At 40.4% G+C, this 24,130-nt stretch overlaps 1 protein-coding gene across 26 annotated transcripts in view; it reads right to left on the bottom strand.

Annotated features, from left to right (window-relative positions):
* atp2b2 (ATPase plasma membrane Ca2+ transporting 2) overlaps window positions 1-24,130 on the bottom strand; it is an 824,012-nt gene that overhangs the window by 220,336 nt on the left and 579,546 nt on the right. For all 26 annotated transcript variants that reach the window (XM_072582139.1, XM_072582135.1, XM_072582136.1 and 23 more), the window contains one exon: window positions 11,454-11,579. In XM_072582139.1, the coding sequence (XP_072438240.1) occupies window positions 11,454-11,579 (126 nt within the window). The remainder of the gene's footprint in view (window positions 1-11,453; window positions 11,580-24,130) is intronic.

The raw sequence follows: 24,130 nt of genomic DNA, 5'->3' as shown, positions 1-24,130 counted from the left end.
TAAGAAGGGGTAAGATTAAGGACCCTTGGATGACGAGAACAGAGGAGCTTCTCGTCAAAAGGAAGAAGGCAGCTTACGTAAGGTGGAGGAAGCAGGGATCTAGCACAGCTTTAGAGGATTACAGGCTAGCTAGAAAGGAGCTCAGAAATGGACTGAGGAGAGTCAGGAGGGGGCACGAAAAAGGCTTGGCAGGAAGGATAAGGGAGAACCCAAAGGCATTTTACTCATATGTGAGGAATAAGAGTGATCAGAGAGAAGGTAGGGCCGGTCAGGGATAGTGGAGGGAACTTGTGCGTGGAGTCTGAGCACTTAGGGGAAGCCCTAAATGCACTTTTTTTGCTTTGGTTTTCACTAAGGAAAGGGACCTTGTTGTGAATGAGAACTTTGAGGAGTGTGGATACAGGCTTGAACAGGTCAAGATTGATGAAGTTGATATGTTGGAAATTATGGCAACATTAAGATTGATAAGTCCCCAGAGCCAGACCAGATTTATCCTAGACTGCTCTGGGAAGTGAGAAAGGAGGTTGCTAAGCCGCTGGTGAAGATCTTTGCTTCCTCACTCTCCACGGGATTCGTACCAGAGGATTGGAAGGAGACGAATTTTGTTCCTCTTTTCAAGAAATGGAATAGGGCAATTACAGATCGGGCAGTCTTACGTCTGTGGTCAGCAAGGTTTTGGAAAGAATTCTGAGGGATAGGATTTATGACTATTTGGAAAACCCAGTCAGCATGGTTTTGTGAGGGGCAGGTCATGCCTCACAAATCTTATTGAGTTCTTTGAGAAGGTGACAAGACAGGTCGATGAAGGTCAAGCAGTGGATGTGGTGTATATGGACTTCAGCAAGACATTTTATAAGGTTCCCCATGGTAGGCTCATTCATAAAGTTAAGAGGTATGGAATACAGTGAGATTTGGCTATCTGGATTCAGAATTGGTTGGCTGACAGAAGACAGAGAGTGGTTGCAGATGGAAAGTATTCTGCCTGGAAGCCAGTGTTGAGTGGGGGTCCCTCAGGGCTCTGTTCTTGGGCGTCTGCTCTTTGTATTTTTTATAAATGACTTGGATGAGGAGGTTAAGGGATGGGTTAGTAAATTTGCAGATGACACAAAGGTTGGAGGTGTCTTTGATAGTATCGAGGGCTATTGCAGGCTGCAGCACAACATATTCAGGATGCAGAGCTGGGCTGAGAAATGGCAGATGGAGTTCAACCTTGATAAATGTGAAGTGATGCATTTTGGAAGGTCAAACTTGAATGCTGAATAAAGGATTAAGGACAGGATTCTTAACATCCACCATACACAAATGACAATGTGACAAAGTGAATTGTTTTTAATTGTTAAACAAATCTCTTATCCCATTGTAAATAAGTGAAGGGAAATTTAAAACATATAATAATTTGAATGGTCAAGTCATACCTTACTTTACTACTTAAGCTTTGGAGACAAATCACTGAAGCATGCGATCTCTCTCTCATTTTACAAAGGAAGGAATGCAGGATTGGACGATTTTGATACAGTAATTAATAGATGGTGTTTACTTGTAGTTGCCGTACAGAACAACACCAATTGATGGAGCTGTAAGAAGCAGCAGGAGAAAACAAGGTGGGTGCTGTGTAATAGGAGATATTATTGTATTCTGGTGTATTGGAGCTGTTTCTAAGTCTCAAGTACCTCACATTATTTCAAGAACCTTGACGCTGATTGGTAAATCCTAATCAAAACACTACGATGTGTTCACTTACACTAAAGATATATAGAAATTAATAGAATATAGATTTAATGTTTAGATACAGATTACCCTGAAAGATCCAATGAAGGTAAAAATTGGACATAATGTTGAATCCAGACATCTTAACATCAGCAAAATGAAGAGCAGAGCCACGGCACATTGAAGAGGACACTGTCTCAACTTCAAAACATTAAATAAATTGCAAAGGGCATCCTGTGGTAGTTTCAAGCACATATTCCATTATTACTGCAAAATTCCTGTTGTGCAAGCATCATGCTGGACTAACAAATATGCAATTAATAAATTTCATTCAAACAATGACAAAATATACTAATTTATTTACTCTCTGATAGTCTGACCTTCAATGATTATCATTCAAACGGAGTTAGTGCATTTTCATTTTGGTATAAAGTGCAGGCACTGAGCTGGCTTAATTCCTGTTCAGTGACAGCAGCTTTTTTCCCCTAAAGAGGAAAGGTAAGAACAAATTGAATTTCCATTGGACATCATCACAAACTAGATGCCTGTTTTCGGTTTCCCTAGGTGATCTTCAATCGGTTGACAGGATGATGCTTATATGTCAGTGAATAGGCCCACAACTGAGCATTTGCTGAAGGGTAGTTCATTGATGAAATAACTGAAGTTGTTGAGCAGTAGACACCACTTTGAGGGGCTCCTGCAGTGATGTCCTGGGGTTGAGATGATGGCTATCCAACAACCAATACTTTTTCTTAGGGATCATGCCACCCTTTTGAAGAGATTTTCCCCAATTCCCACTGACTGCCATCTTCCCAAGCTCCTTAATCCATACTTGCTTTGATGTCAAAGGCAGTCAGTCATTCCCATCTCAACATCTGGAATTCAGCTCTCTTGTCCATGTTTGGACTCCAAATGGTCCTGATAGAAACCAAACTGCAAGTCTCTGAATAGGTTCTTGGTGAGGAATTGGTCTTTAATAGCACCTTCTATCATTTTGTTGATGATTGAAAGCTGACTTAGGGAAGATAATTAACCAGAAACTGCTCATCAAACTTAATAAATGGCAAATAACTACGTCACCAGAGGAATGACACCAATTGCAGTTTTCACAGGTTTAAATGTCCAGCCCTGAAAGTTTAAAAATATGGTTGTGTTTGCTGTATTAACCTGCAACATAAACTGGACTTAGCACAAGGTCACAAAGTTTGAACATTTGAAATGGTGGCTTGTGCTGACTGCTCATGTAGTCTCACTGCCTTATCAGGATGGCTTGTGAGGAAAACAACATTTGAGAAAAGGAAGGCTGAGAAATGATTTGAACACTTAATTTGAAATGAAATATAACAAAACACTTTACAAACATGAGAAGTGACATGTTTTGCAAACATTCTGTGAAAATTTAAACAGCAAGGAAACAGATGTTCTTTCACAAACATTCTGAAAACACTAATGCTAATGGTTGTCTTGGCCATTGTTTGCATTTGAATGTTTAAGTGTGTAAGCAATTCAATAAGAACTTAACTCATAAGCAGCATCTTTAGCCTATATTTGATTATAAAGACAGTTGTGCTCTTCTCAATCTACTGTATATTTCCCTCAATGGAATTTCTTTCTGTGATTTAGATTGAACGTGTTATGAAAGGTGTAGTACATTTCAAGATCTGAGCTCTGTTGGGAAGGTGTAAATAACAGCATTCCGGTGCTTGGTCAAATCAGTGGTAGGGTGGAATATGATGGTAAATCTAATTACTTGCTGTTGATAGCAAAGGGAAAGACGTGTCCCTGTTGAGAAGAAATTGGTTGAGAAAGATATAGTTAAACTGGATTGAATGATTTACAGTTGGGACTAATGAGAATACATCTGACATTGCAGAAGTGCTAAGACAAAGTGATCTTTGAGTATGGAGAACCAAATAATAAAAGTAGACATCACAAGCCTGAATTAAGATAAATAGCAATGCAGAGCTTACAGTCTGCAATGCTAAATGAGTGTCTTATGTTCCGTGAGGAGCAGTAAATGAAAAGCCGAATAGATTAATAGATTAGCCGAATAGAGTGAAGGAACAATTAAGGAAGTGAAGAGCATTGAGAGGGCCATATCTACTGTGGTTGTTCACGAAACAGATTGAGCCATTCAGATTTGTGGAGATTATGAGCAAATAATAAGTAAGATGATCAAGAAGGACACTTATCCAATGCCTGTCAACAGCAAGTAATTAGATTTAACACACCTGTATCACCAAGTGGATGATGAAGGTATCCACTCAATCCAGGAGAAGATTGAGAGGATATGAAGAAGAATTTGAAAGATTCATTGAAATTGTTGGTGTTTTGTTCTATATTCATTCACAAATTGGCTAATACATTCATTCCAAGATATCAACTGCTCAAAATTGGAATAGATTTGCAGTTGTTTCTGGAGTGTTAGAAAACATTTAAGTGATGAAGAAAATGCTGACTAATGATCCTGAACTGTGATCTCAAGAAAAGATTGGTTTTAGCATGCATTGCAAGATTGGATGTGGTGTTATCTCAGATAATGGAAGATGTTATGGAGAGGTTTGGAGCAAGTGCTTCACGTACTTGAACAAAATCAAAGCAAAGATATTCCCAAGTTGAGAAAAGGATATTTACGATCATTTAAATATATGAACTAAGAGCAAAAGTATGCAATTCACAGCCACAATCCTTTTAAACAATCAGGTCTGTTCTGATTGTGGCCTCAATTCCACTTTCCTGCCTATCCTGAGACCATTTGACTTTCTTGTTCGTCAAAAATCTAGCTATGTCTTCCTTAAAAGTATTATATTCTACATCCACAGTGCTCCAAGGAAGAGAATTCCACAGACTCTCAACTCTTGGAGAGAAAACATTTCTCCTTATCTCTGTCTTAAATGGCAGAATCTTAATCTTTAAACAGTCCACTAGCTCTTGTCTCTCTCCCAAGAAGAAACATCCTTTCAGTCTCCCCACTGGCAAGCCCCCTCAGGATCTTGCCTGTTTTACGAAGATCACCTCTCATTCTTCTAAACTTTAATGGATATGGACTAAATTGTCCAACCATTTCTGATAGGATGAAATCCTCTCCACCCCAATAAGTCATATCTGAACTGCTATGCCTGAAATAAGGAGGCCAAAACTACACGCACAACTCGGGATGCAGACTCTCCACTAACTTATATATAACTAATTTTAAAAAACTTTAATATCCCATACTCTTGTAATTAACAACATTTCATTTGTATTTCTAAACATTTGCAATACCTGCAAACTAGATTTTTGTGATTCATATACCAGGCCACCTAAGTCCTTTTGTACCTCAATGTTCTACAATCTCTCTAAATATCAATAATATGCTACTCTTTTATTTTTCCTGCCAGTGTTGTCATATATATAGCTGGAAGTTCCACAAATTCTTATAGGGTAGGAAGCTTACTTTTTGAACTGACCACACTCTTATGATGATATTTGGCTCAAGTAAGAGAACACCATCCTCCATAGCTTCAGACGAAGACTGGAGGTTGGCAAACGTGGTGCCATTGTTTAAGAAGGGTGGTAAAGACAAGCCAGGGAACTATAGACAAGTTAGCCTGACCTCAGTGGTGGGCAAGTTGTTGGAGAGAATCCTTAGGGACAGGATGTACATGTATTTGGGTACAGGAGTTGGGAGGTCATGTTGCGGCTGTACAGGATATTGGTTAGGCCACTGTTGGAATACTGCGTGCAATTCTGGTCTCCTTCCTATCGGAAAGATGTTGTGAAACTTGAAAGGGTTCAGAAAAGATTTACAAAGATGTTTCCACGGTTGGAGGATTTGAGCTATAGGGAGAGGCTGAACAGGCTGGGGCTGTTTTCCCTGGAGCGTTGGAGGCTGAGGGGTAATCTTATAGAGGTTTACAAAATTATGAGGGGCATGGATAAGATAAATAAACAAAGTCTTTTCTCTGGGATTGGGGAGTCCAGAACTAGAGGGCATAGGTTTAGGGTGAGAGGGGAAAGATATAAAAGAGACCTAAGGGGCAACTTTTTCACGCAGAGGGTGGTATATGTATGTAATGAGCTGCCAGAGGATGTGGTGGAGGCTGGTACAATTGTAACATTTAAGAGGCATTTAGATGGGTATATGAATAGGAAGGGTTTGGAGGGATATTGGCCAGGTGCCGGCAGGTGGGACTAGATTGGGTTGGGATAGCTGGTCAGCATGGACAGGTTGGACAGAAGGGTCTATTTCCATGCTGTACATCTCTATGACTCTATGAGATGGACATTGATTTGATTTTGATGGCCTATTAGGTCTATTGTCTCAAGATTTCCTATGATGACAGGTTCATTTCTCACCACTGAGTTCCCTGTGAAATTATTTAAATGTACAATTGGCACAGCAAGGCCTACTACGGAATTAGTGAAGAAATTTCAAAGCAAGTGGTGCTTGGTAAGGTGCTCAATCATGGCATGAACATCTGGCCTGGGAAATATAATGATGAAAAATTGCAGGAGTATTTGTTGAAATTAACTGAGTGTATATTAAGGTTGTCTCCAATGTGGTTTCAGAATTATTATCCTGCCAAGACATAGAGTGAGACTCTCAGAGGAACTTCAGCAATAGCATAGAGGGATAGTCCATATGAAAGCAGTAGCAAGAAGTTATGGAGTTAGAAATGTAGAAGATAGAAGCAGGAGTAGGCAATTTGACCCCTCGATCTTGCTCCACCATTCAATATAACCATGGCTGATCATCAAGTTCAATACCTTAATCCTGCTCTCCCCCATATCCCTTGTTCTCTTTAGCCACAGAAGCTATATCTATCTACTTCCTGCAAATCCATAAAGTATTGACCTCAACAACCACTGGTAGTGAATAGATACTGAAGAGTTGCTGAAAGAGCTGGCATGTCCTTCAGAATGAGAAATGGTTGAACCACGGTTCTCTTCAATCCATGGCAACTACAAGAATTAGGGTGTAGGTTTGCTCACTGAGCTGTAGGTTTGATATCCAGACGTTTCATTACCTGGCTAGGTAACATCATCAGTGGCAACCTCCAAGTGAAGCGAAGCTGTTGTCTCCTGCTTTTTATTTATATGTTTGTCCTGGATGGGGTTCCTGGGGTTTGTGGTGATGTCATTTCCTGTTCGTTTTCTGAGGGGTTGATAGATGGTATCTAGATCTATGTCCCAGGATAGACGTGTTGTCCCAGTCGAAATGGTGGGGCTTTTTCTCATCCGTGTGTAGGGCTACGAGGGAGAGAGGGTCGTGTCTTTTTGTGGCTAGCTGGTGTTCGTGTATCCTGGTGGCTAACTTTCTTCCTGTTTGTCCTATGTAGTGTTTGTGGCAGTCCTTGCATGGAATTTTGTAGATGATGTTGGTTTTGTCCATGGGTTGTACTGGGTCTTTTAAGTTTGTTAGCTTTTGTTTCGAGTGTTGGTGGGTTTGTGTGCTACTAAGATTCCGAGGGGTCTTAGTAGTCTGGCTGTCATTTCTGACACTTCTGAGACAGGCTAAGCAAAGACATGCCAGAGAATTCTTAGAGGCCTGGCACTCCAACCACAACGCCATAAACAAACACATAGATCTCGATACCATCTATCAACTCCTACAGTCTGGATATCAAACCTACAGCTCAGCGAGCAAACCAACACCCTAAACCTCAACCTGAGCTACAAACCTTGCACTTTGAAGTGGATCGGAAAAGTATCTTGTTTTGGTGAACAGCTATGGACTGTAGATAAAACGTTGAGTCTATTGCCAATACAATTAATGTTAAAACTCTCAGAAATATTTGGAACCTCGAGACATGTTCAGTTATTGACTGTGCAGAAAGTACAAAGCCTGTAGACGCAGGAATTCAAACACATGATTCTCTGAAAGTGCAATTGCAAGTAGATAAAGGCATAAAAAGGCCAACAGCTTGGTGTGTTTTTTAATATTATAGTAAAAGTGTATCAAGTAGAGAAGACAAAATGCACTGGAAATAGTTAAATGACAGTGTTAATACTGTGGGCAATTTTGAGCATTTCAGTATAGGAATGATAATAAAGCCCACGATAGTATGGAACATAAACTCACTAGGATGATGAGTAGAACGGAAACGTTACAATTCTGAGAAGTGATCTAAGAAATGGAGACAGTTTCCACAGAGGTTCAAAGGGCCCAAAACAACCTTGTGTAATTACAGAGGACTCTTTCTACCTCACCCTCCACTCCACAACCCTTCACTTCCCTGGTAATTAGACATCTAGGTACATTGTGAAGTATGTGATTTTAATTCATCAGGATCAGTTTAAGATTCGAGTATCAGCCTCTTCCCCTTCAAAGTAGTCATGAACAAAGGAACTGTGGGAAGAGAACAGCTTGTGAATTTGATTTTGGATCATGTTCTGAAAGAGATAGTAATGAAATGATTGATCAAATGCCCTTCTTTCGAGCTGTAAATTTCAATGAATCATCTATGGGAATTCTGCAACAGATTCAGCTAGGACTCAGCTGCCATGAGATAAGAACAGTTTCAACTCCAAAAGGCTGCCACTAACACACAGAAGGCAACCACTCCTTGTGTACGCGCTACTAAAGTCTTCTCTGAATGAAGAACTAGATTGGTGTCAAATGGATACATAATAATGACTCATAACTCTGGATTACTTACAACATTACTTATGATTACAACATGTGTCTTTTATAAGTGGACATACAGCCAAAAGATGAACTGCAGATGTAAATTCAGTGGTTGACTGTTAAAGTTGTGTGTGAACCCATAGAATGTCACACCTGTAGAGGGCCATGGGCACTTTAAACAGAGATTTGACATAATGGCATTGCAGTAACATCACTGAACTAATAATTCAATACTCCACATTAATATTCTTGCGATGTACGTTTGAATTCCATCGTGGCAGATAGTGAACTTTGAATTCAATAGTCATATGAAGTCTGGGATTTTAAAAAAACTAGTCTATTTGTGACCATATGGCATTTTTATGATGCTGCCAGACCTGCTGAGTTTTTCCAGCATTCTCTGTGTTTGTTTCTAGTTCACTAATATCCTTGGAGGAAGGAAACCTGCTGTCTTTACTTACTCTGGTTGATATGTGACTCCAGGCCCCCAGCAACAGTCTTCTGAAATGGCTGAGCAAGTCATTCGGTTCAAGGATAATTAAATTTGGACAAGAAATAGCTAGCCTTATCAATGACAATCACATCTCATGGGAGAATTTAAAAAAAGTTTGAAAAGGAAGAGATAATGAGGGGCTAATGCCCCTCTCTGCAGAAAGCCATCTGACTGCAGACATGACTTTCCTTCCAGAAATATGCAACAACAGAAAAAAGTGAGTTAAAAAGCAACTGCAGCCCCTAGTCTGTGTGTGTATTATTGGGCCAACAAGCTCGTTTGGTTTAGTGTGCCTTGAAGGGCACACAGCTTGAGAAAAACTATTAAACAATTCTGTGCTGCAGATAAAAGGACTCTCTCTCTCTCTCTCTCTCTCTCTCTCACCCTGAATGCAAACCAAGAAGGTCACCTTTGAGAAGGAAACAGAACCAAGGTCTAACAGATAACTGCAGAGCTAAGAATCTTGAAATCAACTGCTTCACCACCAATGCCTGTGTTACCAGCATCACCCAACATAACACCTGCAACACTCTGCCATTTCATCTTCAAATGTCATTTTAGCTGTTAACTCTTTACTCAGCTTAAGATTTTAAATTGTGAGCATCTATGTCACATTCAATTTTGCACATTTAGTTTAACCCAAGAAAACCTGGCTTGATTTAATGTTTAGGTGCATTTGGATTGGGAATAGATATCCTCAAGGGAAGGGATCCTTACTAAACTAAACTTGTGTGACCAAACAAGAGAGAGGGTGACTTGAGAAGGAAAGCCAGTTCCTCCGTCCTCACTTAAGACCATGACTATTTGTGAAATCTTGTCCAGTATCATAATGAATTGGGAACCATCGCTTGGGAACTGGCCATAACAGCTATCATCATGGAGCAACATTGTTGCAGGATATAATGGGTGCACAAATGTAGTCTATACAGGCACACATAAAAACAGTGCAAAAATATGATTGAATTCAATAAGTTTTTCTCTGTGGGGGTTTGGGTCCTGGTTTAATCTGTGGTAGCAAGCTAAGATTTCCAAATTCATGCTGAGAAGGGAAGATACTTCAACTCAATGTGTAAGTTTAGAGAGCATGGGGAAGATCTAGAACTGATGTTTTGCATATTTTCAGCATGGATGTAAATCTCTGTGTGCAGAGCTAGATTCATTTGTCAAGCTAATGACAAAGCTGTTGGCATTGGATGGGTCTTTAACTCTTTCCCAGGTTCTTCTTGCTGTTCCTGGGCCTCTTTACTTTCTGCAGCAAAGTTGTACAGCAAGCACTCGTAAGAAGCTGAGAATCTAGCCGGACTGCACTGGAGGCAAACTGATTCAGACTCCTGCAGCACTGCATGCCATATTATGGAGTGTTTGACAACTCCTATGCAGCTCATTTGATCTATTTTCAGCTAGTGGTTTAGGAAACTACAGATGTGGACAAAAGGATAACTCTGATGACCAGGGAGTTTGCATGTGACTTGGTTTACAAGGTCAAATATTAGTAAGAACATGGACTGCTTTAAAATGATGGTTTGATGACAACTGTAGGAAATACAGCACCAAGTTACAGACAAGTCACACAATGAGATTACAATGCTTCACAATTTATAGTAGGAGCAGCATAACTGTAATGGACAATGTTGGGCTATTTTTAATAACATCCCACTGCACGAACAGGAATCCAACTACTTTGTAGTTCTCTCCTACTGCTCTTTGTTATCCATTGTAAACAGAATGAACTTGATGCCCTGTCAAAAAATTAGTCTGCTCCTTATTTCAGAGATCTGTGCACATATGATCGACTAATGTTTATCTGGTAGAAGATTGAAAAGGAAAAATTTGTAGGGCTATAGGGAAAGCAGACAGTGGTGGCGCTATTAGGATTTCAGAGCAAACATAGCTATGATGGGTTAAATTGAATTGTCCTGTGCTGTATGATTCTGTACAAAGACTGAATTGGATAAAATTTGAGGGCAATTGTGACTTTAGCAACTCATCAGCAGTGATTTGTAACAGATCTGACTGCGTTTTCACAGGCATGGCTTCTCAGTGAAGGTACATACAGCTTGGCCTATTTCTCCTGCAGTAGCAGTACATCTGAGGGAGCAGTCTCATTTTACCCAGCCTTCCCTATTCCTTTAATCCCTCCAAAAGGCGAAGGTATTCAGGAGCTCTCAGAGAGAAAACCATTACATGGCAGCAGGAGCAGATAAAAATGTAGCAACAGGCCCTTCAAAAACACAATAGAAAACAAAGGGAAAAGTACAAATTATGATCCAACAGTTTTGTTTTAAAAGCTCTGTGTCGTTCCGATAAACCAATTCATGAGGGTAATTTTAAATCATCATACACTCATTTGATTATGTTTGCCTACAAAGCTATATGTGTTTTCTGCATCCCTTCAAAACTTTATTGGGATAATCACAAAGAGACAAAACTTTCGGAGATGAAATATTTCAAATCTCTGCACAATTCTGAATCAGGAATGTTTTGAAAAGCACTTGAGCAGTGACTTTGTCAATAGTACATTTTTACACGCGTCAGAATCAAACCATAGCTTGAGGTTTAGTGATTTCAAATCCAGTCGTACGTTACAGGTCAGCTTGAAGGATTTGATCAATATCTAAGTATTTTCAGCTGCGATGAAATTACCTTTCTTGTCTTTCTTTTCCTCTTCCTCACCACCTGCACCCAGCAATGTGAATATGATGCCAGTCTGTGAGTTGACGCCCACGGCTGTGACAAGCATTTTGCCCGAACCCTCCATGACATGGGTACCTGTTGAAAGAAAAAGCAGGCAATGAAGATCGTAACTTCCATTCACCAAAAGCCAAATGGAGTGTCATTGCCATATTACTAGATCTAAGAAAGTACAGGTTAATAGTGAGACAAATTACATTATCAATCACAATTTATGATTAATGCACATTGCATTGGTTGAAGGAAATATCTTATCAAAGTGGATAGCTCCACAGCTGTGATTTAACACTAAGGTTTTGATCAGGAAAGGACCTGGTTAAACTTAAATTGAAAAATTACTGACCAGGATGCTACTAAGTCCATTCCTGAATTAGTACAGGCACTATTTTAAACTCTAACAGCTTTACTGGCATGCAGTTAGACACATATTATTATCCTTTATGATGACATGGATTCACTTTCTTCATAAAACAATACTGCCAGCTTGATTATGCAACCAGAATGGAGTCATAGAGTCAGAGGGACGTACAGCATGGAAACAGACCCTTCAGTCCAACTCATCCATGCTGACCAGATCTCCTAACTTGATCTAGTCTCATTTGCCAGCACTTGGCCCATATCCATCATAACCCTTCTTATTCATGTACCCACACAGATGACTTTTAAATGTTGTAATTGTACCAGCCTCCACCATTTTCTCCGGCAGCTCATTCCATACACGCACCACTCTCTGAATGAAAAAGGTACCCCTTAGGTCTTTTAAGTCTTTCCCCTCTCACCCTAAACCTGTGCCCTCTAGTTCTGGACTTCCCCACCCCAGGGAAAAGACCTTGTCTGTTTACCCTATCCAGGCCCCTCATGATTTTATAAACCTCTATAAGGTCACCCCTCAGCCTCCGACGCTCCAGGGAAAACAAGCCCAGTCTATTCAGCCTCTTCCTATAGCTCAAACCCTCCAAACCTGGCAATATCTTTTCTGAACATACCCACCTGCTAATACACAATGAAATCTCTCCTGAACATCAATTTTACACCCCTCTCATCACATAATAGTAACATGGTGTTAGAGAGAGATGAATGAATTTAATTATTGAGCTCTTAAGGAACATATGTTGCTAGCTTAGATGAGTGTATTTATGTCTAACCATGTTTGTTGAACAAGAATACTTGGATAAAGGGAAAATTACTGACATGAGACATTCCCATTAAAAGTTGATCAAAGTAAAACATGATTTGGAGATGCCGGTGTTGGACTGGTGTGTACAAAGTTAAAAAGAAGAAGGGCTTATGCCCGAAACGTTGATTCTCCTGTTCCTTGAATGCTGCCTGACCTGCTGCGCTTTTCCAGCAACACATTTTCAACACCAGGTTATAGTCCAACAGGTTTAATTTGAAACACTAGCTTTCAGAGCGCTGCTCCTTCATCAGGTGGTTGTGTTGTACTCCACAACCACCTGATGAAGGAGCAGCGCTCCGAAGGCTAGTGCTTTCAATTAAACCTGTTGGGCTATAGCCTGATGTTGTGTGATTTTTAATAGTAAAACATGCTCTTCCCAACTTCTTTTGGCTACATTCTAACAACAATCAACCATTTAACAACTAAGTTAGAAATTAGATGGTATACAAATCCCAATTTTTGGCTTTCTGGTCCTGCTAATATACAGACGAGTTTGATTTGTGTACAAAATGGGAGCTTTACCACCATGAATATCTGGATTAGTGGTGCTGGAAGAGCACAGCAGTTCAGGCAGCATCCAAGGAGCTTTGAAATCGATGTTTCGGGCAAAAGCCCTTCATCAGGAATAAAGGCAGTGAGCCTGAAGCGTGGAGAGATAAGCTAGAGGAGGGTGGGGGTGGGGAGAAAGTAGCATAGAGTACAATGGGTGAGTGGGGGAGGGGATGAAGGTGATAGGTCAGGGAGGAAAGGGTGGAGTGGATAGGTGGAAAAGGAGATAGGCAGGTAGGACAAGTCCGGACAAGTTATGGGGACAGTGCTGAGCTGGAAGTTTAGAACTAGGGTGAGGTGGGGGAAGGGGAAATGAGGAAACTGTTGAAGTTCACATTGATGCCCTGGGGTTGAAGTGTTCCAAGGCGGAAGATGAGGCATTCTTCCTCCAGGTGTCTGGTGGTGAGGGAGCGGCGGTGAAGGAGGCGCAGGACCTCCATGTCCTCGGCAGAGTGGGAGGGGGAGGTGGGCCACGGGGCGGTGTGGTTGATTGGTGCGGGTGTCCTGGAGATGTTCCCTAAAGCACTCTGCTAGGAAGCGCCCCGTCTCCCCAATGTAGAGGAGACCTCATCGGGAGCAACGGATACAATAGATGATATTAGTGGGTGTGCAAGTAAAACTTTGATGGATGTGGAAGGCCCCTTTAGGGTCTTGGATAGAGATGAGGGAGGACCGTTCCCTCCGTGACTACCTGGTCAGGTCCACATCCCCCTACAACCCACCCTCCCATCCTGGCACTTTCCCCTGCCAACGCAGGAACTGTAAAACCTGCAGCCACACCTCCTCCCTCATCTCTATCCGAGGCCCTAAAGGAGCCTTCCACATCCATCAAAGTTTTACTTGCACACCCACTAATATCATTTATTGTATCCATTGCTCCCAATGCGGTCTCCTCTACATTGGGGAGACTGGGCGCCTCCTAGCAGAGCGCTTTAGGGAACATCTCTGGGACACCCGCACCAATCAACCGCACCGCCCCGTGGCCCAACATTTCAACTCCCCCTCCCACTCTGCCGAGGACATGGAGGTCCTGCGCCTCCTTCACACCGCTCCCTCACCAACAGATGCCTGGAGGAAGAACGCCTCATCTTCCGCCTCGGAACACTTCAACCCCAGGGCATCAATGTGGACTTCAACAGTTTCCTCATTTCCCCTTCCCCCACCTCACCCTAGTTCTAAACTTCCAGCTCAGCACTGTTCCCATGACTTGTCCTACCTGCTTATCTCCTTTTCCACCTACACTCCACCCTCTCCTCCCTGACCTATCACCTTCATCCCCTCCCCCACTCACCCATTGTTCTCTATGCTACTTTCTCCCCACCCCCACCCTCCTCTAGCTTATCTCTCCACGCTTCAGGCTCACTGCCTTTATTCCTGATGAAGGGCTTTTGCCCGAAACGTCGATTTCAAAGCTCCTTGGATGCTGCCTGAACTACTGTGCTCTTCCGGCACCACTAATCCAGAATCTGGTTTCCAGCGTCTGCAGTTATTGTTTTTACCATGAATATCTGTTCAACATGAACATGTTAATTTTTATTATTCATTTGTGCAACATGAACATCACTGGCTGGCCAGCATTTGTCGCCCATAGCCTTATTGCCCATGAAAAGATGGTGGTAAGCTCCTTTTTTACTTTTTAAAGACAGCAAGACTGAACATCTTGCTGTGTCACTGCCCTGATCTTTGGATACTGAAGCAATGGAAATTGGCAGTCCACAAAAGAATTTAACTGTTTCTTCATTTAAGGACATATTTTTGAAAAGAAAAGTACTTTTGGAAACCAGATACTTTAATTACTGGGCTGAGACAAGAAACTGGTTAAAGAAATTATTTAATTATTCTTACAATTAGTAGGTTAATTCTCAGCATGGTAACTATTGTTAGCAGATTCAACATGACTGGCAGGCCTCATTAACATGTCTTAAATATTGAAAGCTGACATTTTCAAATATATTTGAATAACATGAATCAAAGTACTAGGTCACATGGCACACAACCTTCCAACTAGTTTCATGAAAGGACTCATGACTACATCTTGGAAAAAACAGCCAAACCGTTCAAACCAAGTAGTCTTGGTGGATGAATAATTCCTACACGACTGCCTCTATAGCAGTTTTGGGGCTTTGCTTGACATTTCCTTTGGACTAATTTGTGTATTTGACCCAAATACCTCTTTACATTGCACAATTCAAGAAGTGTCTGTTTTATTTTACACAAAACAATGGTATTTGAGATGAACACAAGTATAATTACTTTTTGAGTGGTGATCCTTTTCCAGAAGACATACCTTCACACCCATCTCTCATGTGGAGGACAATATAATGGCTTCTTTATAGGTCTTGTTTATATTTAAAGAATGTGGAACATTAATACTTAGCTAATAATTAAAATGTGCAATGAAGCTGCTTGCATTTCTAATTCCCTTACAAAGACAGGATTTGCAGAGTGTAATTGCTTAGGTAAGAACTATGTGCTGAAATGTAAGTACATTGAGCAATATCTCTTTTCAATCAGAAGAAACTAATAGTTTGACATGCAAACTGATGCATTCAGTTTTCCTGATCTATTATTATCAGAGAAATTTGCTCAATAGGTTAGAGATCACAAAATACAGTTCGAAGTGAAATTGACAAACAGTTTATTATTAAGGTGATATCGCAGAAGAGGAACTGACGAAGCTGAAACAGTACAGGCAGTCTGCCCAGGCAGTCAAGGATTCTCTTTCCAAGGCTGAGGATAAGACCAGTTTTGACAATAATGCTGCACAATAAGGCTGATTAAGAAATGGGGAAAATGCAATGTATCTGGAAATGGAGTAATCTAGTTGCAAGGATGCTAACTGGAAAACAGTAATCGGATGAATGTCCTGTTCAATCACACAGTGCAACATCCTGACAGTAATGATGGTTCCATTCCTCTTCACAGCTAGGTATTAATGTCTCCTCTGAAGTGGTGAGGTGTTTCCATTGTCCTGCTCCTGGAGCATGTTCCTGTCTGACCTGCTCTTTGTGTGGGTTGTGAAACTGCCCTTGGGGCTTTGAGATATCTGTGGTGTTCAGTCATTGTTAGTGAGCTTGAAGTGTATTCCCTTGTCTGCGTGGGTTGTCTGATTTGGCTTATGAGCCTGCTTGGGAATTCTGGGTGATTTTGGTACAAATTGACCAAATTTTGCTTTTGTGTACCTATTGTGGGTTGGCAGGGTGGCAGATCTTTTCCCACATATATGTATACAAATTAGGAGCAAAAGTAGGCCATTTGGCCCTTCAAGCCTGCTCCACCATTCAATAAGATCATGGCTGACCTGTTTGTGTTTGAAATTTCACATTCCTATCGACACCAAATAACCATGTGTAACAGGAATCTAACTACCACCATTTTAATATAATCAAGGTCTCTGCGTCCACCATACTCTGATGCAGACAATTCCAAAGATACACAATCCTCAGAGAGAAAAAACTCCATGGTCTCTGTCCTAGAAGAGTGAACCCTAATTTTAAAACAGTGATCACAAGTTCTGATCTGATTCACAAAAGGAAACATCTTTTCCACTTTAATCCCATGAAGACAATTCAAGATCTTACAAACGTCAATCAAATCACCTTCCCTCTTCTAAACAAGCCCTTCTTGTCCAATCTTTCCTCATAAGACAACCTGCTCTGTCCAAGTATTAATTTACTGAACTGCTCCAAACTACCTGGAACATGCTTCTTTATACCCTTGCTTAAATAAGACGACCAAAACTGCACATAACATTCAACATGTGATCCCCTAATGTCTTGCATAACTGAAATATAAACTTATTCTATATACACTTCATCCTAGAATAAAGGATAGCAACTGAATTAGCTTTCTTAATTACTCAATGGACCTACATACCAGCTTTTTGTGATCCATGCACTAGAATGCCAATCCCTCTGCATCTCAGAAGTAAGCAATAACTATTCCATGTAAATAATATTCTGCTCTTTTCTTATTTTTCCAATTAAAGTGCACAACTTCACATTTCCCATGTTACATTCCATCTATCAGATTTTTGCTCATTCACTTAACCCATCCATATCAATTTGTTTACGTTGTGTTCACAATGGACTTCTATGTACCTTTGCATCATATGCAAATTTAACTACCATGATTTTGTTGCCCTCATGCAAGTCATTGATAGTAAAGTGTAACATTTTGAGTGTCTGACACAGACTTTTGCTGAATCTCAATCATCAAATCCTGCCAATCTTTTATAGATTCTCTGCTTTCTGCCAACCAGCCAATCTTCGTTTCATGCTTGTATGTTATCCCTAAAACCATGAGCTCTTACTTTTGTGCAATAATTCTGTGCGTGGCCTTTGTCAAATTTACTCTAAAAACTGTACTACAGTAAATCAACTATCTCCTTTTTATCTACAGTGCATGTTATTTCTTTAAGAAATTCTTATAAATTGGTCGAACACCCTTTCACTAAACCATGCTGGCTCTTCTCAATGAACTTAAATCTTTCCTAGTGTACAATTATAACCCCCATATGATCAATTCAAACACTTTCTCCATGACAGACACCAAGCTAGCTAGCATAGAGTTTCCTGTTTACTGCCTCCATCCTTTCTTGAGGGGAGGGATTATATTTATTACTTTCCAATCCTATGCATATATATAAAAAATCCACTATTTGGTAAACCCAGAGGCAACTTTTGAAAGTGTGATCTTCTTGCAGTGATACCCACAGCAATATTCATCTCAAAGATGCAAAAGAGAAAATATTAAAAATATTCAGCAGATCAGATAGTTTTGGTGGAAGGAGAAACAGAGGTAGAGAAGAATTAATTGTTGTTTTCTGCACAGTTCTAAACTGATCTGCTAAATATTTTCATCAAATTGTCTTTTTATTTCAGATTTCCAGCATTTGCAGCAGCTTGTATTTGTTTTAGCATTCTGGAGTCACAGAGAGTCATACAGTATAGAACAGGCCCTTCAGCCCTCCATTCTATGCTGATCAAGACACACCAAAGTATACTAATCCCATTTACTGGAGTCACAGAAGTCTTGCCTTCCACATTGAATTTTTCCTGGGGACACCAGGACACACACAATGTGAAAAGGTGCACTTGGTCATAGCAGGAACACATTTCACCATAAGGGGGTCACCTCCAGTTAGACATCTGGCAACTCTGGCTACTCAGCAATGATATCAGGAGAGGTCGGTGCTGTGCAAGCAGGTTAGGGGCCTCAGGGCACTCTCAAAATAGATGTAATCTTATAGAGGAGGAACAAGTTAAAAACCAAGATGGCTGAGTGGGCAGGAGTGCCAATCAAAGGACAAACCTCTTCAGGTTGAATTATTGAGACTGTGGAGATTGTTGCTCCAACAGGAGTATCCCCTTTGTCACAAAGCTGGTCCTTGTTTTCCAAAAGCTGTTCCTTTTTCTCAAGGATACTGTGGCCTTGGCTTTTCTCAGAGGGGTCAGAAATAGCCCCCGGTTCTGATTACACTGGTTTGGTATGGAGATTAAAGGCTATTGAGAGGTCTTTTTGTTTATATGTAAACCGATGAAACTTCACGCCAAAGTGGTCACATTTTAGAAGTGACCTGTAGAATGAAAGGGGAGCGGTCAACTCTCTAGCTAAGCAGTACAAACCAGAACGAGTTAGGAGTTCAACAGTGAGCTGTGTGGAAACAGGCTCTCTCTCTCTCCTTCTGCTCTTCTAACTTCAACCTGTAAGCATTTGTTCCATTTTTACTGTTTTTTAAGGGTGTTTGCTATTTGGGACTGTTGTGTATATTCGGAACAGCATAATGAAGTCCAGTTTGGATAGACTGAGTTCTGTAGGGGTTCTTTATTCTGATATTTGTGTTTCGTTGTGTAATTTTGTGAATAAATTTTTGTCTGTTTTAAAACCTAGCAGTCAACCTAGCTAACTCGGTCCAGGTAATTTTCACTGTACATTTACCGAAACAAATTACAAAGTTACCGTCTGGGCTACCTGCTTCAGAATGTTTTGAGTGGTCTGGCCTCGTCTATAACATCTGTCAGGCACACAGTATCTGGTTCCAAAGGCTATATCCCCCTCCCCTGAACCAGTGATTACCAATGTGAGGTTTTCTCCTTATAGCTGGCAGTCTCCTGAAATTATCCATAATTGTCCTTTCAATGTTGCAAATTGATTGCCCAACTCTTGGAGCTTGCCTTGTGGTGGGACAATGACAGAGAGCAGTCAGGGCTCTCTGCTTTATTACTTGTGACTTCCATCCTCCCCTTCTTTAAGGAGCTTGTAAAATTTGGAATTTAGTTCAGGAAAACCACAGTAACACAAGGTTTAAAAATTTCAAAACTTTGAGAATAATGAGGTAGCAAAGCATGTAATGTAGATTGCTTCTTACTGTATGACCTTGTGATTTCAGTTGTTGAGCATAGCCAATTCTTCTCACAGGGCAGAGAAAGACAATTGGAAGCAAATCATGTCCTGCTTCAGTGGCCAACTTTGGCATGACATTGGTATACATTAGAGTAACATCGTTAATCAAACAGAACTATTATTTCTTTTTTTTTAAATTGTAAAATTATCGTACAATGTATACTCAATAATCATTTGGCAAAAGGTCCTTTTTGGTGTTTGATTGTAATTTTAACAGAGGCATTTTACAGACTGCCTGCCAGCCCAGATTAATTCCGCAACACGGTGGGTTTCTCCCCTTGGAACAATGCAATGATGCCATGCAAATAAATGCAATATAAGATGTTTACTCTTCAAAAAGGTAAGAACTGTTACCAAATTTAGGAGCCTAAACTCTCAATACAGATTTTTTTGAGAATGCATGGAGGTTGAATTTTAAATTCCCATTTTTACATGTTTAGCAGACAGATTTCAGGCTTATTAAGAATTGTTCATCTCTGTAATTAGCACAGCTGCTAGGAAGAATACATTTTATAATTAGCTGTAAATCTACAATTTTGTTTGTGACAAATGCAGATTTTTAAATCTGCATCCAAGGCTGCTAGTCAAAATCTTGACATATTTCAAAATGTTCAGTATGTTTCACACACACACTGCAGTGACACATTTCTGCAGCATGTGCTGTCTTTCATTATCCTTGACACAGTAAATTAGTCCTTGTACAGTGGAAGTCATTAAAGAACACGTCTCCTGACAGAACTAAAAATAGAATTGTGGAATGTTTATTGAAGGTAAGGATGTCAAGAACCAGTTTTATAGATTGGTTAGTATTTTTGAATACTCATTTCCCCCTCTGATAGTATTTAAAGCCTAACCGTGAACACTCATCAGCAGGTGATTGCCATGAATGTCTGTGACAATCCCCTTCAAAACTAAAAGCAGTTAATATTAACCCACACTGAGAATACATCAGCTTTTCCATTTTCCATTTCCCCAATTACTTTGTGTCTGGATGTTTCCTATTTCTGATTCCAAATTTGTTTTTTGGGTGATGTAGCATTATGAGAAAATGTAATATTCATTTGCTTTCACCCATGCAGCTAAGAATTCAAATCAATCTTCGAAAGAGCAAAATCCATACTTACCGATGGCACTGAGCTGAATTTTCCCAGTCCCACACACATGGATTTAGTGGCGTGACGGGAAACAAAATCCGTGAATCTTGTGTCAGGGTCTTCCCCTCACTGTATGGACTAGGAGAAAGTGAGGACTGCAGATGCTGGAGATCAGAGCTGAAAAATGTGTTGCTGGAAAAGTGCAGCAGGTCAGGCAGCATCCAAGAAGCAGGAGAATCGACGTTTCAGGCATCAGCCTGAAGAAGGGCTTACGCCCGAAACGTCAATTCTCCTGCTCCTTGGATGCTGCCTGACCTGCTGCGCTTTTCCAGCTACACATTTTTCAGCTCACTGTATGGATGCCTACCTCAGCTGAGGCTGAAGTCCAGATATTGCCTAGAGGGGGCCTTCTAACAAGGTCTCCTTTAATCACCACAGTCTATAACCACAGGGATCAGTAGATTGCAGCTATCACCCCAGTTGCATTGTACACATTAAGGAGCTCTCCTTTTCAAGGAATAATCATGTATAAAAATTGAGTTTTGAATTGGAAAGCCCTAACTGAATTGCTTCTAAAAGACTAATGCCAAATTCCAGAGTCGAAATGTCAAAATCAGAGATGGATGTACATCAGCATCACTATTCTAGCTACATTCCAACACCATTGAAATGGGGATCACCTATCTGCAAAGTCACACCAAGAATGGCAGCATGTTGGCTGAATGGTTAGCACCGCTGCCTCACAGCTCCAAGCACCCGGAATTGGTTCTGGCCTTGGTGTCTGTGTGGAGTTGCATATTCTCCCAGAGTCTGCATGGGTTTCCTCCGGGTGCTCCAGATTCCTTCCACAGTCCAATGGTGTGCTGGTTAAGTGGATTGGCCATGCTAAATTTTCCTGGGATGTGCAGATTAGACGCATCAGCCACGGGAAATGTGGGATTACAAGGATAGGGTAGGGGTAGGGGGAGTCTGGGTGGGATGCTCTTTGGAGGGTCAGTGTGGAATTGATGGGCTGAACGGACTGCTTCCATACTGTAGAGATTCTATGGTTCTAAGTACAATTTCCTTGGAGGAGTATCAATAAAGACCATTTGTTTGGACATGACAAATCCTTCCTGTTCACATATGGCTATATGCAAGCACATTTAAAATTCTTGTATTCATCAATTGAGAACTTTTTTTGGATTTTTAAATGTAAAACTAAATTTTAAAATTTTATTGCAGCTTCCTATCACACCTTGCGAATATTTCAGAGCACACTACTGTGAAAGATATGATTAAACAAATAACCATTTTATCATTTACAGTCATGTTATTATCATAAACAAAACTAAATCTGTACAGAACATAAGATCCAGAAATCCAAAAATAAAGTTGCAGCTGTGGAACAGTTCTAAACACCTAAAGCTCCAATCTATAATTTATTAAAACAAGTGACCACATGAAAATAAAGAAATAGAATTCAAATTTTTCAACAATTGCAACTTCGCTCTAATGCTCTATGCTGCAGTAATAAAAATTAAGATCAAAATGCTTTTTGACAATTTATCAATGTTTCCCATCCTTTTAAATATTTATGCATGTAAAACCCCTAGGGGTGTCAGCTCCTCTATTCTAATGAAGTTTATTATTTAGTATATATGTCCTTTCATCATTATTCTCCCAAATTGTTTCAATTCAGACTTTTCTACAATGATTTTTGGACGTCTATCTCCCAATCCATTAATCTGTCCATGCCCTCCTTACATAACTTACAGTGCTCTTCATTATCAACTATGAAACTATAGCCCATGTCATTTTCCCTTATTAACAACAATAGCCCTAGTCTGGACATTAAGGCTATATCACTGTCCATATTAATTCAAATAAAATATAACCATTTATCATAGCTCCACTTTCTGCCCTTCAATCAGTTTCCTATCCATGTTGTCACCCGTCTTTAATACAATGACTTGGTTTGGATTTCCAAAAGGCATTTAATAAGCTAAAGCACATCAGGCTACATAATAAGATAGGAGCCCGTACTGCTGAGGATGGTATATTAGCATAGAGGATAGAGGATTGGCTAACTGATAAATGACAGAGAATTGGCATAAAGGCAACATTTTCAGGATGGCAACCTGTAAGTAGTGGAGTATCACAGGGATCAGTGCTATGGTCACAATTGTTCAAAATATATATTATTATTTAGATGAAGAAAGTGAATGTGCAATCACCAAGTTTGCAGTTTACATAAAAATAGATTGGAAAGCAAGTGGTGAGGATGCCATAAGGATATGATAGTGTGATATTGCCCAGTTAAGTGAATGGTGATGATATAAGGATGTTATAGTGGGATACTGACCAGTTAAGTGAGTGGAGATGATAGAGGGATGTTATAGTGGGATATTGACCGGGTAAGTGAGTGGGGGTGATAGAAGAATGTTATCGTGGGATATTGACCGGTTAAGTGAGTGGGCAAAGTCTTGGCAAATGCGATGTAATGTGGCAAAATATGAGGTGAAACACTTTGGCAAGAAAAATAGAAGAGCTGAATACTATTTAAATGGAGAAAGATTGTAGAAAGCTGCAGCACCGAAGGATTTGAGCATCCTATTGCATGAATCACAAAATGCTAGCATCCAAGGTTCCAGGTAATAAAGAAGGTAAATAGAATGTTGGCCTTTATTTGAAAATGAACAGAGGATACAAATGGGGAGGCCTTGCTAAAACTCTGCAGGACATGAGCCAGACCACATTGTGAACAGTTTTGATCTGCTTATCTAAGGAAAGATTTCCTGGCATTGAAGACAATCCAGAAAGGGCTCACCAGGTTGACTCTGAGTATGGACAGCTTTTCTAATTGGGAGACATGGAGTAGGTTGGGTCTGTACTCATTCGCGTTTAGCCGAATGACTGGAGACCTAATTGAAACATATAATGTTCTTAGGGAGTACAACAGGATAGATGAGGAAAGGTTTCACTTTATGGTGGAGTCTAGAACCAGAGGGCATAACCTCAGAATAAAGAGTTGCCTATTTAAGACAGAAATGAGAGCATGTTTTTCCTCTCACAGGATAGTGAATCTATGGAGTTCTTTACCACAGAGGGCTGTCGAGATTGGATCATAATGTATATTCAAGCTGAGATAGACAGATTTTTAATCAATAGAAGAATTATGGGTGATGGGGAAAGAGCTGGAGAGTGGAGTTGAGGATCATCAGATCAACCATGATCTCACCCAATGGTGAAGCAGACTCCATGGGCAGAATAGCTACTTCTGCTCGTGCATCTTGTGGTCTTATGGACTTAATGTTCTTAAAATCTCAAGTGAAAATATATAAATAAAGGGGTGCTACAGTAATGAGGAGTTGAAGAGCCTGACCTAATGATACACTGCCTCAGGAACAGCGTTATGTGCAGAC

This window comes from Chiloscyllium punctatum, chromosome 12, assembly GCF_047496795.1.
Source record: "Chiloscyllium punctatum isolate Juve2018m chromosome 12, sChiPun1.3, whole genome shotgun sequence".
Taxonomy (NCBI): Eukaryota; Metazoa; Chordata; class Chondrichthyes; order Orectolobiformes; family Hemiscylliidae; genus Chiloscyllium; species Chiloscyllium punctatum.
This window is presented reverse-complemented; position numbering and strand designations above follow the sequence as displayed.